This window comes from Oncorhynchus gorbuscha, linkage group LG05 (genome assembly GCF_021184085.1).
Source record: "Oncorhynchus gorbuscha isolate QuinsamMale2020 ecotype Even-year linkage group LG05, OgorEven_v1.0, whole genome shotgun sequence".
NCBI classification, from domain to species: domain Eukaryota; kingdom Metazoa; phylum Chordata; class Actinopteri; order Salmoniformes; family Salmonidae; genus Oncorhynchus; species Oncorhynchus gorbuscha.
The window spans coordinates 58,206,056-58,219,174 of record NC_060177.1 but is presented as its reverse complement, the minus strand read 5'-3'; the positions used below and the strand labels follow the sequence as shown (position 1 = coordinate 58,219,174).

Sequence of the window (13,119 nt, the reverse complement as noted above, 5' to 3'; positions counted from 1 at the left end):
GCAGAGAAGATATTGCCTGTTATAACTATGGTTGAGGAATTGGCAAAGTGTATTTAAATCATAGTAGCCCTTTCCCGCAGTCAAATGACCTAGTGGCACCATGGGTGGAATGTTATTCATCTTTTTCATAATTCATAAACATTACGTTAAAAAAATATTTAAAAATCTGATGTTTCTATATGTCAAATGGTTTTGTTATATTTCAGTCTTCTGTAAAGTATGTAAAGTGTAATAATGAGATGCAAACTCAAAATGTAACACATTTCAACTCTATATCGGACATGGTACAGGCATGTTCTTTTTTGAAGCCCATAGCCATATGTGTGAGGTGTATATCTTTGTTTCAAAGTAGATTTGTTTAAGACTACCAGGAAACACCAAGAATTAGCCCACTGCAGTAAAATGTTAGTGAAAGTTGAGCCAATTCCCATATGTTCCAAGACATACCAGAGGTATGAACATTCTCGTCAATCAAAAGCTTTTTCTGCATCGAGAGATAAAACAGCCCAAGGAGATGTTGTTTCTGATTAATGCATTTAAGATATGTAATAGTCGATTGAGGATAAACGTTTTTTTTTTAACAAACCCCTCTTGGGTTTGTGTGGGCCAATTTGGGTAAGTCTCGAGACACGACCGCACAACACTTTGAAAAACGGTTTAACATCTGTGTTTATCAAAGATAGGGGGCGATGGGGCGATAGTGAGAACATTGGGTGGCATCCTTACCTTTTTTTAATAAAAGCAAAATTACTGCTGTATTCACATCTCAAATGAACATTTGTGAAAGGCTTTATTAATCATTTTGAGCAATAGTGGACCTAATTGATTGCAAAATGTTAAACAGAGCTAAAGGGGAACACCGTCCCATCCAGGTGATTTGCCTTTATTCATGCTATCCAATGCCCTTTTGAGCAATTTGGGCTACCAGCGAGGAGGCTTCCTCTGTTGAGAGAAAGGGAGTTCCTAATTATTTTAGAAAGGTCCGAAGGCTTCAACATGCTTCAGTACGGCTGGCGGCTAGCCAATGTCGGCTAGGCGAATCGAACAAGTGTGCTTGCATACTCCCATAAGACATTCGCTTGAGAAACTAGAAGAAAGCGGCAATAGTACTGTTTGTCCATTTTGAGATGGCGTAGCCAGTATACACTTCCTCAAAATAGTCCGAATTAATTTAAGAAAACTCAAAAATCTAACTAAGATGTCTGGTTCAGTATTTCTAGATAAAGAAATGGCATGAAAACGAGTCATCTCTCGTTGAATGACAACAAAGACTTTATTGAAGCATCCCTACTGTTGACCAATCACTGACGAAGGGGCGTGGACTTCGGCAACCGACTTTGGTTTGCCTCAAGAAACTTTTGTGTGTGCCCAAACAATCGAACAAAACCCTTACCCAAGTCCAAAATGAACAAAATCATCACAAAAATGTCATCATAATATATGCACGAACTCTTCCGGACTGTTTCAGTGAGGGACCATGCGGACGCCTTTAGTCTGGCTTGGTGTGGATTTACAATCAGAGATGAAATTCCTCATATTATTAGTTTCAGCTGAGCGGGCGGTCACTGGTGCCATGAGCAAATGGGACACATATTGCCCCAGCTGAGAGGGGAAAGCTGCCCACGAAACAGTTTGTTTTATGATTACCAAGCCCAATCAACGGTCTCTTGGTTAGAGAAGCTTGTTTTGTTACTATTAATAAAGTCAACTTTTCTGGTCCACACGGAGTAGGTGTTACTATGTTGGCTTACTGTTAAATGTTAACGGGTTGGTTGACATAGTGTGTACAACAACCCGGGTCACGTATGGTAGCACCACCAGCCTGTTGACATACTATAACTCAAAGCCAACATGGCGGATGCTAAGTGACCAGTTTTATACCAGTTAGAGGTTGGTCCAAACCGTGCCTTTATTGTGAGAGTTCAGATCTTCTTCAACTGTCTGTGGCCAAGTAAATTCCCCTAAAAAACATTAGCTCATATAAAAGCCAGTCGGCCCTGGTCTGAATGGTTATGTGAGCAGGCCTCGCATGACCCTCATTTCTGCAATTCCAATAATGGATCTAGACTGGATCTGCCACACGAGCACAGAATCCCTGGAATGCTGAAAGGAAGGGAATGCATATGTAGAGACAGATTTGATCCTATGACAATACATCTACAGTACCACCATCCACTACAGTAGATAGATGACAGACCATCTCAATGTGAGGCTTTAGTCGAGCAATGCAAAATAGGTTAGTGCTTTTAATGGTGTAATACAAAACCCACAGACGTGAAGGAACAAATTTGTAAGGATGACATAAGTTATAATTAATTTTTTATATTTCTTACAGAACTGAAGACTACATCGAAGGGTCAGGATCTGTACAAGAAGGTGCAGGAAAACAGTAAGTCCTCAGTCAATAACCATACATCATTGGAGACCAGTAGCTGGTACAGTAGTAGTAGTAGTAGTAGTAGTAGTAGTAGTAGTAGTAGTGTTTGAGGGATGAAGGTGGAAGGAACCGTATGACTGCGTATTCTCACTCATATACTCATCTTTTTTTCCCTATGAGTAAAATATCTGGCTTGTGATACTGTACACAAAAGGGAAAATTAAACATTTGTAGCCAGTTGAATGTTGTTTCATGTAACAGAATTTGGAAGTAAATGGTTGCACAACTTAAAACAGAAGCCCACAATTAGAGCTTTATGATAATTAGCACAAATATAAATAGCTGGCCTTTTCTCTTGTTTGGACATAACACGCTGCCTACATATATCATGCTACATTGTGTCTGATTAAAGATACACTTGAAAATAGCCTTATATTGGCTTTTAGTGCTTCAACTCCTGTTGGGGGAAACAACATTTTGACCAATTGCAATTCAAAATTCCCAGTTGTGTTGAACAGTGGAAGCTGAGTTGAGGTAAGAGGTCGGGATGCCAGTGTGCAATGTGTGTCACAGCAGGATTTAGCCAGCAAAACCATCTTCATTGATATCAAGTTCTTATGTAAATGAGGTATAGATTTGATGTTCTTGTAAGATAAATGCAAATCGTAAGATCACAATATTTCAAAACAAAACAAGCTTTCATTGGCTGTTTCATTTCAACCTATTGTATGATATCATACGCCAGATCTGTGTTTGTGTGTGCGTGTAAATATGTAATTTTTGATTTATTCAACAGCAGTTAAGACCACAAACCCACACTGACACACACACACACATGCACCAGACACACGGAACACACACACATTTACTCCTACACCCTTGATCCAAAATACTCTCTGTTGGTTCAAAACATGTGTATCTATCTGATGTTACTGGGAGAAATAGGTCTGGATATGTTGGGGCCAATTGAAGATAAAATGGAGTGTAAGGCACATTGCAGTCTTAGGATATCTTAGCCTGTGTTTAATCTCAGATTTCCCATCATTTTACAATCCTTCTCAATGTTTCCTAACAGTGACTCCTGTACAACAACATAAATATTGTGCTGGAAAAAATGAATTTCCAAAATTAAGCAGTTTTTTTTTTCTTCTTTTCCCCAAGTTTCATTCTGTAAACACTGAAAAATGCAAATCAAGTCTCTTCAGTTCTCAACAAAACAACAACAACAACAACAACAGAATAACAACAACGGTTCCTTCTGCAAGGCTTTGCAGCCTCACTATGCAAATATTCTCAAATGGGCTCAGAGTAAAAGTAAGATCCTTTTTCCTTTACCTTAGTTTTTCTAGTCCATTCAATGTCTCTGTCAAGGGTCTGTGTTTAGGTTCCGAGTGGACAGAGTCGAGGGGGGGGGGGGTCGGGTCAAGGGAGAGGCTGGTCAGGGTGTTTGCTTAAAGGGTTGGGGGCATCAGAGGAAGCTGAAGGGGGAAGTCTGTGAGGGGGCGTCAGAACAGGCTGGTCAGGGTGGTCTGCGATGGGCTCCTGCACTCGTGAACATCCATGCTGACAGACACAGAGGTTAACACGGAGGTGACGGTGGGCATGGTGGGGTTGGTCAGGTCCGTCAGGGTCGTGGGTGTGCTGGAGGGGCTCATTGAGGCCTCTGAGGCGGGGCCAGAGGGTGTGCCCCCCTGCAGGGTGGAGCCGTCTGAGGTCTTGTCCACGCCCGTGTTCTCCTGTCTCATCAGGTTCCGCCGGAACTTGGCCCGAGCATTCTGGAACCAGACCTGTGTACCACAGCAAGGCAACATCGTTGCGACTGTTAGTGATGGAACCGTGGGGAAAAGACAGAGGGAAGGTTTCAACTGGAATAACAGGCATGAAAAATAGAACGCATCAAAGCAAAATGACTGCTTTGTTTTCTGGGAGTGTTAATTAAAGCGGAGCGATTTTTACAGAATTTTTGTTCAGAAACCTTTTTGTCTCATTTTTTTCTTCAGTCCCCTAGATAATTTGCTGTCGTCTTTGTGGAAATCAAGCACTCTCTGTTGTGCTTCCCCGCTCCCCATAATAAACTGTACAGACTGTTTTTACTACTCCCACTCCTTACAATTCCTATCTGGAAATTTAAATAGAAAAACGTCCCTTTGTTACTCGTTTAATTTCAACATCCCATTATTCAATTGTATTGCCATCATAATACACAAGAACATGTTTTATTTTTCCATTTGTGTGTAGTTTCTCATTTGGTTAAATATGAGGAACAATACAGTATAGGCCGTGTGTCTAACCTGTAGTACACGCTTGGTGAGGCCAGTCTTCTGGGCCAGTTGCTTCAGGTCCTTGGCGTCTGGGTTGTGGTTGATGGCAAAGTAGGACTTCATGGTCCTCAGCTGGTGGTGTTTGAAGGAGGTCCGCATGCGCTTGGTCTTCTGACTGGAGCTGTAGGAGTCCCTGTCCATCGAGTCGCCGTCGTTCTCATTACAGCTGAGTGCTGGAGGACACCACACACACACATACATACATACACACACATACACACAAACACACACACAAATTGTAGATGTTGGTTAGTCCACCTGAATATGGTGTTTCATTCACAAACAAGTGGATAAGTTAAACATGACCGTGTTATGTATTTTTTTTTCGACATTGTGTATTGAATTGAAACCTTAATCAAATCAGCAACATGCTGGCTTATATGCAGCCCAGCAGTGAGTGTAGCTGGCTTTTAATGCCATGTTTTAAAATTGGTTTAGTAATGCAATGTTGGGTAGAGAGCGTGCAGAGGAATACAAACATGAAAATCGTAGGTATAATTGAACAGTGATTGTAAATTCAACCACAGTGTTATTACTATTGAACAGCAATGTCTAATAAGGCCCTTACACCACCCAGTACCATGATCCAAATATCATATTATATTTGTAAGATATTTGATGTATTTGTGATATTTGTATATGTCAGTGTTAACATGAACATTGACTTCTAACAATGACACATTTTTAGGGCGATAGCCAGTGTTAGATTCACATGCATTAAGCAGAGACTCACTATATGGTGTCATAGGCGGGTTGTGTAAAATATCAACCAATTAAAATATGTGCATGTGAATGACTTTCTGGCTAGTATTGGCTGGAGTGTCTTTACACGTAGAGGTCTTACGCTGTGAAATATGCATTGGCAGTTTGCGAAATAAAAATGCCATGAATTGAGTTGAAATAATAAGCACATAAAACGGGTAAAATAAATACAAAAATAGTCGAATTAATATAGTTTGATATTACTACTACTAGTACTAGGCCTACTACTAATAATAATACTAACCCTAATTGTATGATGGCTGTTGTCATATTAATTGTCATATGCTATATTCTGCCCTAGATAATCAAATCGTGGACGCAAAAACATGACACATTTCCATGACAGTATTTTCTTGGCAAATGCTTAAGTGTCGCTATCTATTCATGACAGTTCAGACATATTTAATGCTGCCTACAATAAATATTAGTCATTCAAATTTCTCAGAATAACACTTCAGATAATAAACCACAAACACCATGCATACATAAAAAGTATTTATCTTTCGCAAATTCTCAAAAGCTATTGATAGGCTGATTGAGTACCTTTCTAATAGCAGCTGGAAATAATGTATAGGTTAGCTTCTACAGACCACAACACATTCAGAAACGTATTAAATGTTTATTAAAACACAACGTCGATTTTGTTTGTGAACGATTGTTAGGTGACTTTAGTCAATAGCCTACTTTAAATAGGTTGTTTATTAATCAAATGCAGTAGGGTTGATCTGTACAGCAGTCACTGGCCCAATCCGTAAACAGTAGAGGGCAGTAGCGGACCAACCCCCTCCCCTTCTCGCTTAGATGTTGTGAGACATGCTACTTGGGTTTACTGGATGAAAAAGTATGGTGACTCAATCAGATGATGAACCATGTGGAAAATCTTCATATGACCAAGTGAATGATGACACACGAGCTAGTGGTGCGTAGGCCTAAATAGAAAAGTGATTTTATATACGCCTATTTGAATAGCCCGTAGGACAATATCCTGAAGGTAGATCGATTCACCTGCCCTTTGTCAATGTTTTATTCTACGATTGACTTATATGATGAAAGCTGCATGGAATACACCTGAAAACAGTTTATTAACACAATAACTGACGGCAATGTTTCATTCCCAAGACACAAATGTCGATACAAGAAGACAATTGTGCTTGTTGAAGGGGCCTTTCTTGATGATAGAAATTATTTTGCTGTTGCAACAACTGCTCATTGCCACAATCACTACCGGATAACTCGTCAAGCCTCATTGATCTGTTGTAGTGCACACCCATCCGGGCCACGTCCCAGACCAACCTGTCCCCGAGTGCGCATCGGAGCGAGAAGGGGAACTTTAGACGTCTATAGAGCCTGACAAGTGGAAAATGGCTAAGGCGAAAGCCGGAACTTCAAAAACATTTTTTAGAGGACAGGAAGAAAAATGCTACGGATAAAACTGCCCTGCCACACACTGTTGAATTGCAATTGAATTGTGGAGAGGGGGATTTCGGATGAATAATCGGCAGCAATTTGGTAAACCAGCATGTTATAATTTCGTCTGAGAAATAATGTCAAATGTTTTGAATATTAAGCCTAAATTAACTCAGATGTGTCCAACGACAGTGTAGCCTACAATGATGGTGACATTTGGTATTTACTTTCTCCAGAGCACAAATAAGATATGCAATATTACAACCTTTTAGGCTACGATACTTTTCTGACATTAACAAAATCCGAACGTCCATGGAGGAAAAGAACACGATTGATTAAAAAAACAACTTTGTGTAGTAAAATCAAATAATTGGCTACGTGTCTTCTGATATAGGCCCCATGTGCCCTTTAGGCCTATGAAATAATAGCCTATACCTTAAATCAAAGAACAGAAAGAAGTCATTGAAATATTGGTTTGAAAAAAATGGTTGCAAAAACAAAAATATCATACCATCAATTGATTATGATAGCCTATTTAAATCGTTAGAGATTAACTGATGCAATGAAGAGGGCGAAATGTTTTGCACCTCCCTATTTGAATGATACGATTGAGATAACAAACACATTAGCCTAAAAGCATGCAACATCTATATAAAATTGTCGTTGCATCGAATGTAGATTATATATTATTGAGAACAGCTAAGTTACTCTTTTTAAATGATTACCATGCTTAAAATCATTTGGATAAAGACTCGCCTGCCCTTTTAAGTCCCACCCTTTAATGATTGTTGGCCTGCGTTGGACTTGGCAATAATTATAAATTGCAGAGTGATGTAATTTTGTCATACGCAATGAACACTTTTTGATTGGGGGGAGTGGCCACTGAGTCAATATGGCGTTGTTCTGAAAAGGCCTATATTAAATGGAAATGTTATCACTGTGGTCTTACCGGCATTATAGGCTGCTAAATCTGCTCCTGGCCCGGGACTTTTCCTTTTCCTGGGCCGCCCTTTCTGCACAGTCCCCACGCCGTTGAAGTAGGATAGTCCCAAAGCGTTGGCAGGTCCCAGTCCTTTGTGAGAGGCTACATCCGCATGATTGAAATGTGTCTGATATTCCCCCTGTATGAGATTTTCAAAGTGCAGCCGACAGTAGACCAGACTGTCTTTCATGCCAAAGTGGTCCCCAGTCGTTAGCATCTTGTTGCAGGATGTGCAGGTGAAACAGTTCAAGTGGTACACCAAGTCCCTGGCCCGCATCACCATCTCTGAGGCCGAGATCCCGAGGTGGCACCGGGCACATCTCTGGACCGAAAACCTTCTGCAGAGAAAACAGAACCTAGTCAGTGGATGGACACATTTGGATTAGATGTGAATTATGCTTAACCATGTCAATTAGTAGCACATACAGTACATTGGCAGCTATGTAACCCTACTCCATGTCCCGCTTTGAAACAGAACAGTACTTTGAAACTCTCACACAGGCCATATGTAATGCGTTTTGCGCAAGGGCACTTTTCATGCTGTGTCGAAGCTCTGTAGTATGGCCACGTTATAGACTACATAAAGCATATTATATGGTGTTGTAATGCCCAAATTAAATATCATGTGTCCAGGGTTGACTGTTTTTAGGGCAAATCTGACTTCAAACGTTTGTTATTCTTCATAATCACCAAACCCTTTTACATTTTTTGCGGAGTTTATGGAGTTACCTGTAATAATCTTCCTTGCAGTAGATGCTTCCGTCTTTACTGAAGCAGGTGAGCTCGGACTCCAGGTTGAGTTTACACTCGCAGCACTTGAGACAGCGCATGTGCCATTGTTTGTCTACCGCGAGCAGGTAGTAGCGGTCAGCTATCTTCCCACCGCAGCCCGCGCACAGAGCCACCCTGTCACTGTTCATGCACTGCATGTTCTAGAAGACAACCAAACAAACACAAACTTAAAACACAGACCAACCACATGTCATCAAACACCCATATCGAAATGATATATAATTTCCCGCCGGAAGATATGCTCCTTTTTATCAGACCTTGTTTTAAATACGATGTTTTGCATGAACATGTTGTAATATCTGACTGAGGGCATTGCAACGCACAATACAGGGGTTATTTATTTAGTCTAGAAATGAAGGAACATTTTTTTTTCACATTAATTAAAATATGCCAGTTTACAGGCCTATAGATAGGCTAACTGTATCCTATTCTAGACCAAAGCATACCCTGTCATAAACATTTTGGGCATTTACAAGTGAAACATTAATCCATAAACAACAACAAAGCACATGTTATGTAGCCTGTAGTCCTCGAAATAAAACGGCTTACTCGCGTCAAGATTTACGATTTCAGAATTCCTAATCAAATCAAAACACACTTACAAATATAAACACACACACACTTCATTATCTTTAGGCCTATTCTCTAAAATGGTTTTACTCTTTTAAAAAGTTTCATGAAAATGATCATTTCTTAAACACTTTTGGGACAATTATTATTATTGGGGGGGATTTAGCCAAATTTGATTTGGCTAATACCATATAACAAAACAAGGAAATTCACCACAATACGAATACATTATCACATATAGCCAAACAGATCAAAGATCAAACCACTTCTTACCCACCCGTTAGGCCTAGGCAAAAAATATAGGCAACAAAGTGAATGCCAATGTTATCGGAAGAAGACCCCCCCCCCTCACATTTGTTACTATTCTAACGAATTCATTTGTAATTTAACTCAAGTTACATTTAATCAAACAAGATTTGAACACATGCACGTTTTAGACTAAAGGCATAACATATATCTATGAATTGTACCCTTATTTGTAAGGGCAGAAACAGTAGCATATAGGCCTCATACTCATTTGGACAACGAATTGATGAATGTGTAATGTTGTACAATTTAAAAAGTAGAACATTATGAAACATTCATTTCATTATGATGTCGTTTAAATCCACAACATATCTCTAACACCAGAACAATGTCATGCTTAAAAACACTTGAGCGTGCATAGTAAAAACATCCCTGATATTTGCTATTAACAGATTAGCATATGCCTATGAATTCATTAGCCTATTATTATTAGATTACGCTAAATTGTATTGTGATAGAGATTCAAAATAATTCCACAATCATATATACATTGTTTAAGACCTTTTCAAAATAATAACAATAAAGTTATTTCGTAGTCCAACAAGTTTTAATAGCCTATCTCAAGTATTTTTTAATATCCCAAGTATGATTTTATAGTGCACTGCTCCTGCATTTTCGGCATCAAAGTTTCGCTGCTCATTATGATATATGTACACAACTGCTCGCTATACTCTCGATTGCAATCACCCCTCAGCGTGTGGTTGTTCTGTTGCCTACCGTTTCAGATTCTCCCATGTCTATGGCCGAACTGATAGCTGCGGATTCGCTCTTTCCTCTCCGCTCCATTTCTTCCACAACACCGTGCATGTCGCCTCCAGGGAGTCCGTGGAAAAGCATCGTTGCCGCAGAGGGGATGATATTATACGTGTTTTCCTCAGATCTGCAACCAAAGATTTCCATAAGACGCAAACCTAGCCCGTGCATTGGCAGTCAGATTATTTCCCTTCTTGGTGTGACATGTAAGAATTCCGGGTCAGAAAAAATGTGAGGCAAAAATGGACACGTGTTCTCCACACTATCATCTGCCAATGGAAATCATCATCCGAATCTCTGCATCTCTCTCTCATAGGCTATAATTCAGTAATTAAAGTGACGGAATCCGTCGTTTTACTAATACTAATTAATTATATGCAGCATACCAATATATTATTCCATTATCATGCGAGAAGAAATGCCATTTGCTAAATAATTCCTAAGGAATTAAAAACATACCAACTATCGAAGCCCCGTTGCATGGGTCTGCTACTGGTCCCTCCTATTTCTTCAGGGGAATTTGGATTAAAACATTTTGCAGGGCATTAGTAAACGAATGAATTAGTCCTTCGCCGACCAATACTAACTCGACCAATGGACACTGTCGCTACTTTTATTGGAATCCTCTACTCCTGCATCACTGTAACACTAAAATGATTTCCACACGAATCGAAGGAATAGAAAAAAATCAAGAACACAACAGCGTCTGAGATTGTAGGCGCGTGCATCTCCATGTAGCTGCGTCCTCTTCAGTTTGTCACATAACTAAAATACACTGTCCAAGTTGGTGTTAAAACAGCATTGATGTTATGAAAATCTACATGTAGCCTATGCTTTTTAACAACAACAAAAAGCTATAACTCGTTAGCAATTTTAATTTGTGTTGCTTTTGGATCCTGTTGGAGGTCTGAGAGAAAAGCTGTTTCCTTTAGTATTGTTTTTCTCTTTGCCAAGAAAGATGCATGTGAGTAATCGAGAAGGAGGAGTCGACTAAGACTATACATTAAGACTCAAGCAGGCAGCCCCTATCACTGTTCCGCGGTCTCTGGCCTTGAGATACACTCCGCGCCTTTTCTACAGGGACCCTTACGTCACGTTCCACGATTTATGTTCATTGGTTCTTCAACATCGTCGAATTCCTATTTTACTGCTGTGGAAGAAGTATGCAGAGTATTCTTTCGTTGGTTGCCCATGTCATGCTGTTTGGACGCATCCTTTCTGTGACTGCTTTTGATTAGATGTCTGGATACCTTTAGTTTAGAGCTTATCTAGTCTAGTCTAAAACAACATGGAAAGAAGAAGATGAAGAAGAAGAAGAAGATGAAGATGAAGAAGAAGAAGAAGAACGGGAATATTGATTTGACAGTGTTGCAAAGATTTGAGTGTGGTTAAAGGTGATTTGTTGAACCGTTGTCACATGACGTTCATGCATATCTCTCTCCCAATTCAATTCAATTCTCTCTCTCTGACCCACCCTGGCCCATTTATTATATCTTTATATCGTAATATTTCATAACATTTAACAAATTACAGCTTACATGATCTCCTGCATTACTTTCTCTATTGGACCATCTGTTTAGAGCATGTCACACTGGCGCCGGAGACACCATGGTTTTATTCCATCATAGGGACTCAATGCATTCTGCGTCATGGGAACCGCAGGAAGCACCAGACAACTGGATACACAGTACGCTGACAATAAGTCATGAATACCTATTCAGTCACTCCCGTTTCAGCTCCTGGCCGACATTTGAGACAGAAACACGCAAGTCACATGTTGTTAGTTGGGTTCATTCAAATATAGGCCTGCCAAGCACACCAAAATGAAAGACACATGCTTGCGATAAAGTGCACAGGTTGTATATTGTAGTGTAAGAAGACGTTCACTGAGCAACGAGAGAAATAATAGTCCTTTGAAATGACGGTTCCATCACGGTGATGTTGTATAGATTTAAATGTTGTGTTCGATTTGTTTAATCTATATCCTCCCTCATCTCCCCTGTAACTATTCCCCAGGTCGTTGTTTTAAATGAGAATGGGTTCTCAGTAAACCTACTGGTAAAATAAGGGTTCAATAAAAATAGTATCATGTTACAAATACCAGCAACATAGGCCTTTAATAAGGGCAAATTGATATCACAAATTAAGGCCCGTATTGAATCGGTTTAATCCATACAAAATAAACCAAATCAACAACAAGTTCTCACAATAGGCCCCCAACTCAGAGGCATTTTTCTTCAGTCATTTAAAAACAACAATTTGCCCGTGTCAACCGCAAGCATTACAAAATGTGTGACATTAAGTGAACAAAATCCACCTCGTGCAGCGCGAGTCATTTAGGTTAAATGAAGAATCTCCCAAATTGAAGATGTGTCTGTTCTAATGACACACACTTCAATATGAATGATTTCAATGGTACTCCCGTTTAGACTCAAGACTTCCCTTCTCATTTCCTCCAGTTGCAAACCAGTGTTGCGTGGTGGGTGACGCTGCTGTCCCTGGCCGTAGTCGAAGCCTCTACTCCGGATCCGCTCTTCTAATTAGCTATGTGATCTTAATTGGGAGGGGAGTTCGGACTTCGTCATCAGAGGAGGACTTGCCTTGTTCAGGAAAATAATGGGCGACAGAAAATCCCTGAGATGTGTGTGAGAAAATGACATCACAGCCATAGAATTGTGTTTCTTAAAACAAGGACACTGTCAAGACCTAGGCACACTGCTCCCCTTTGAAACCATCACGTTATAGAATGGCCTATTCTTCATCGATGGCAAAGGAAAGGATAAGAAATGAAAACTTTTGCCCTTATTTGTTCGATTTCTGTCTCAGATTTAAACAATGGAAAATCCCCA

At 39.9% G+C, this 13,119-nt stretch overlaps 1 protein-coding gene across 3 annotated transcripts; it reads right to left on the bottom strand.

Moving 5' to 3' along the window:
* Positions 1 to 1,249: 1,249 nt before the first annotated feature.
* LOC124036142 (LIM/homeobox protein Lhx2-like) lies at positions 1,250 to 11,301 on the bottom strand. Of its 3 annotated transcripts, XM_046350332.1 has the most exons (6): positions 10,730 to 11,301; positions 10,235 to 10,397; positions 8,579 to 8,781; positions 7,817 to 8,187; positions 4,669 to 4,871; positions 1,250 to 4,164 (listed from the first exon to the last, which is right to left on the bottom strand). In XM_046350332.1, exons 2-6 carry the CDS (start codon positions 10,352 to 10,354, stop codon positions 3,883 to 3,885), a joined length of 1,179 nt encoding a protein of 392 aa, XP_046206288.1. In that variant the 5' UTR covers positions 10,355 to 10,397; positions 10,730 to 11,301; the 3' UTR covers positions 1,250 to 3,882. The 3 variants fall into 3 exon arrangements, with proteins under 3 accessions (XP_046206288.1, XP_046206287.1, XP_046206289.1); XM_046350331.1 differs by having other exon boundaries at positions 10,235 to 11,301; XM_046350333.1 differs by having other exon boundaries at positions 3,974 to 4,196; positions 10,235 to 11,301.
* Between the last annotated feature and the right edge of the window lie 1,818 nt (positions 11,302 to 13,119).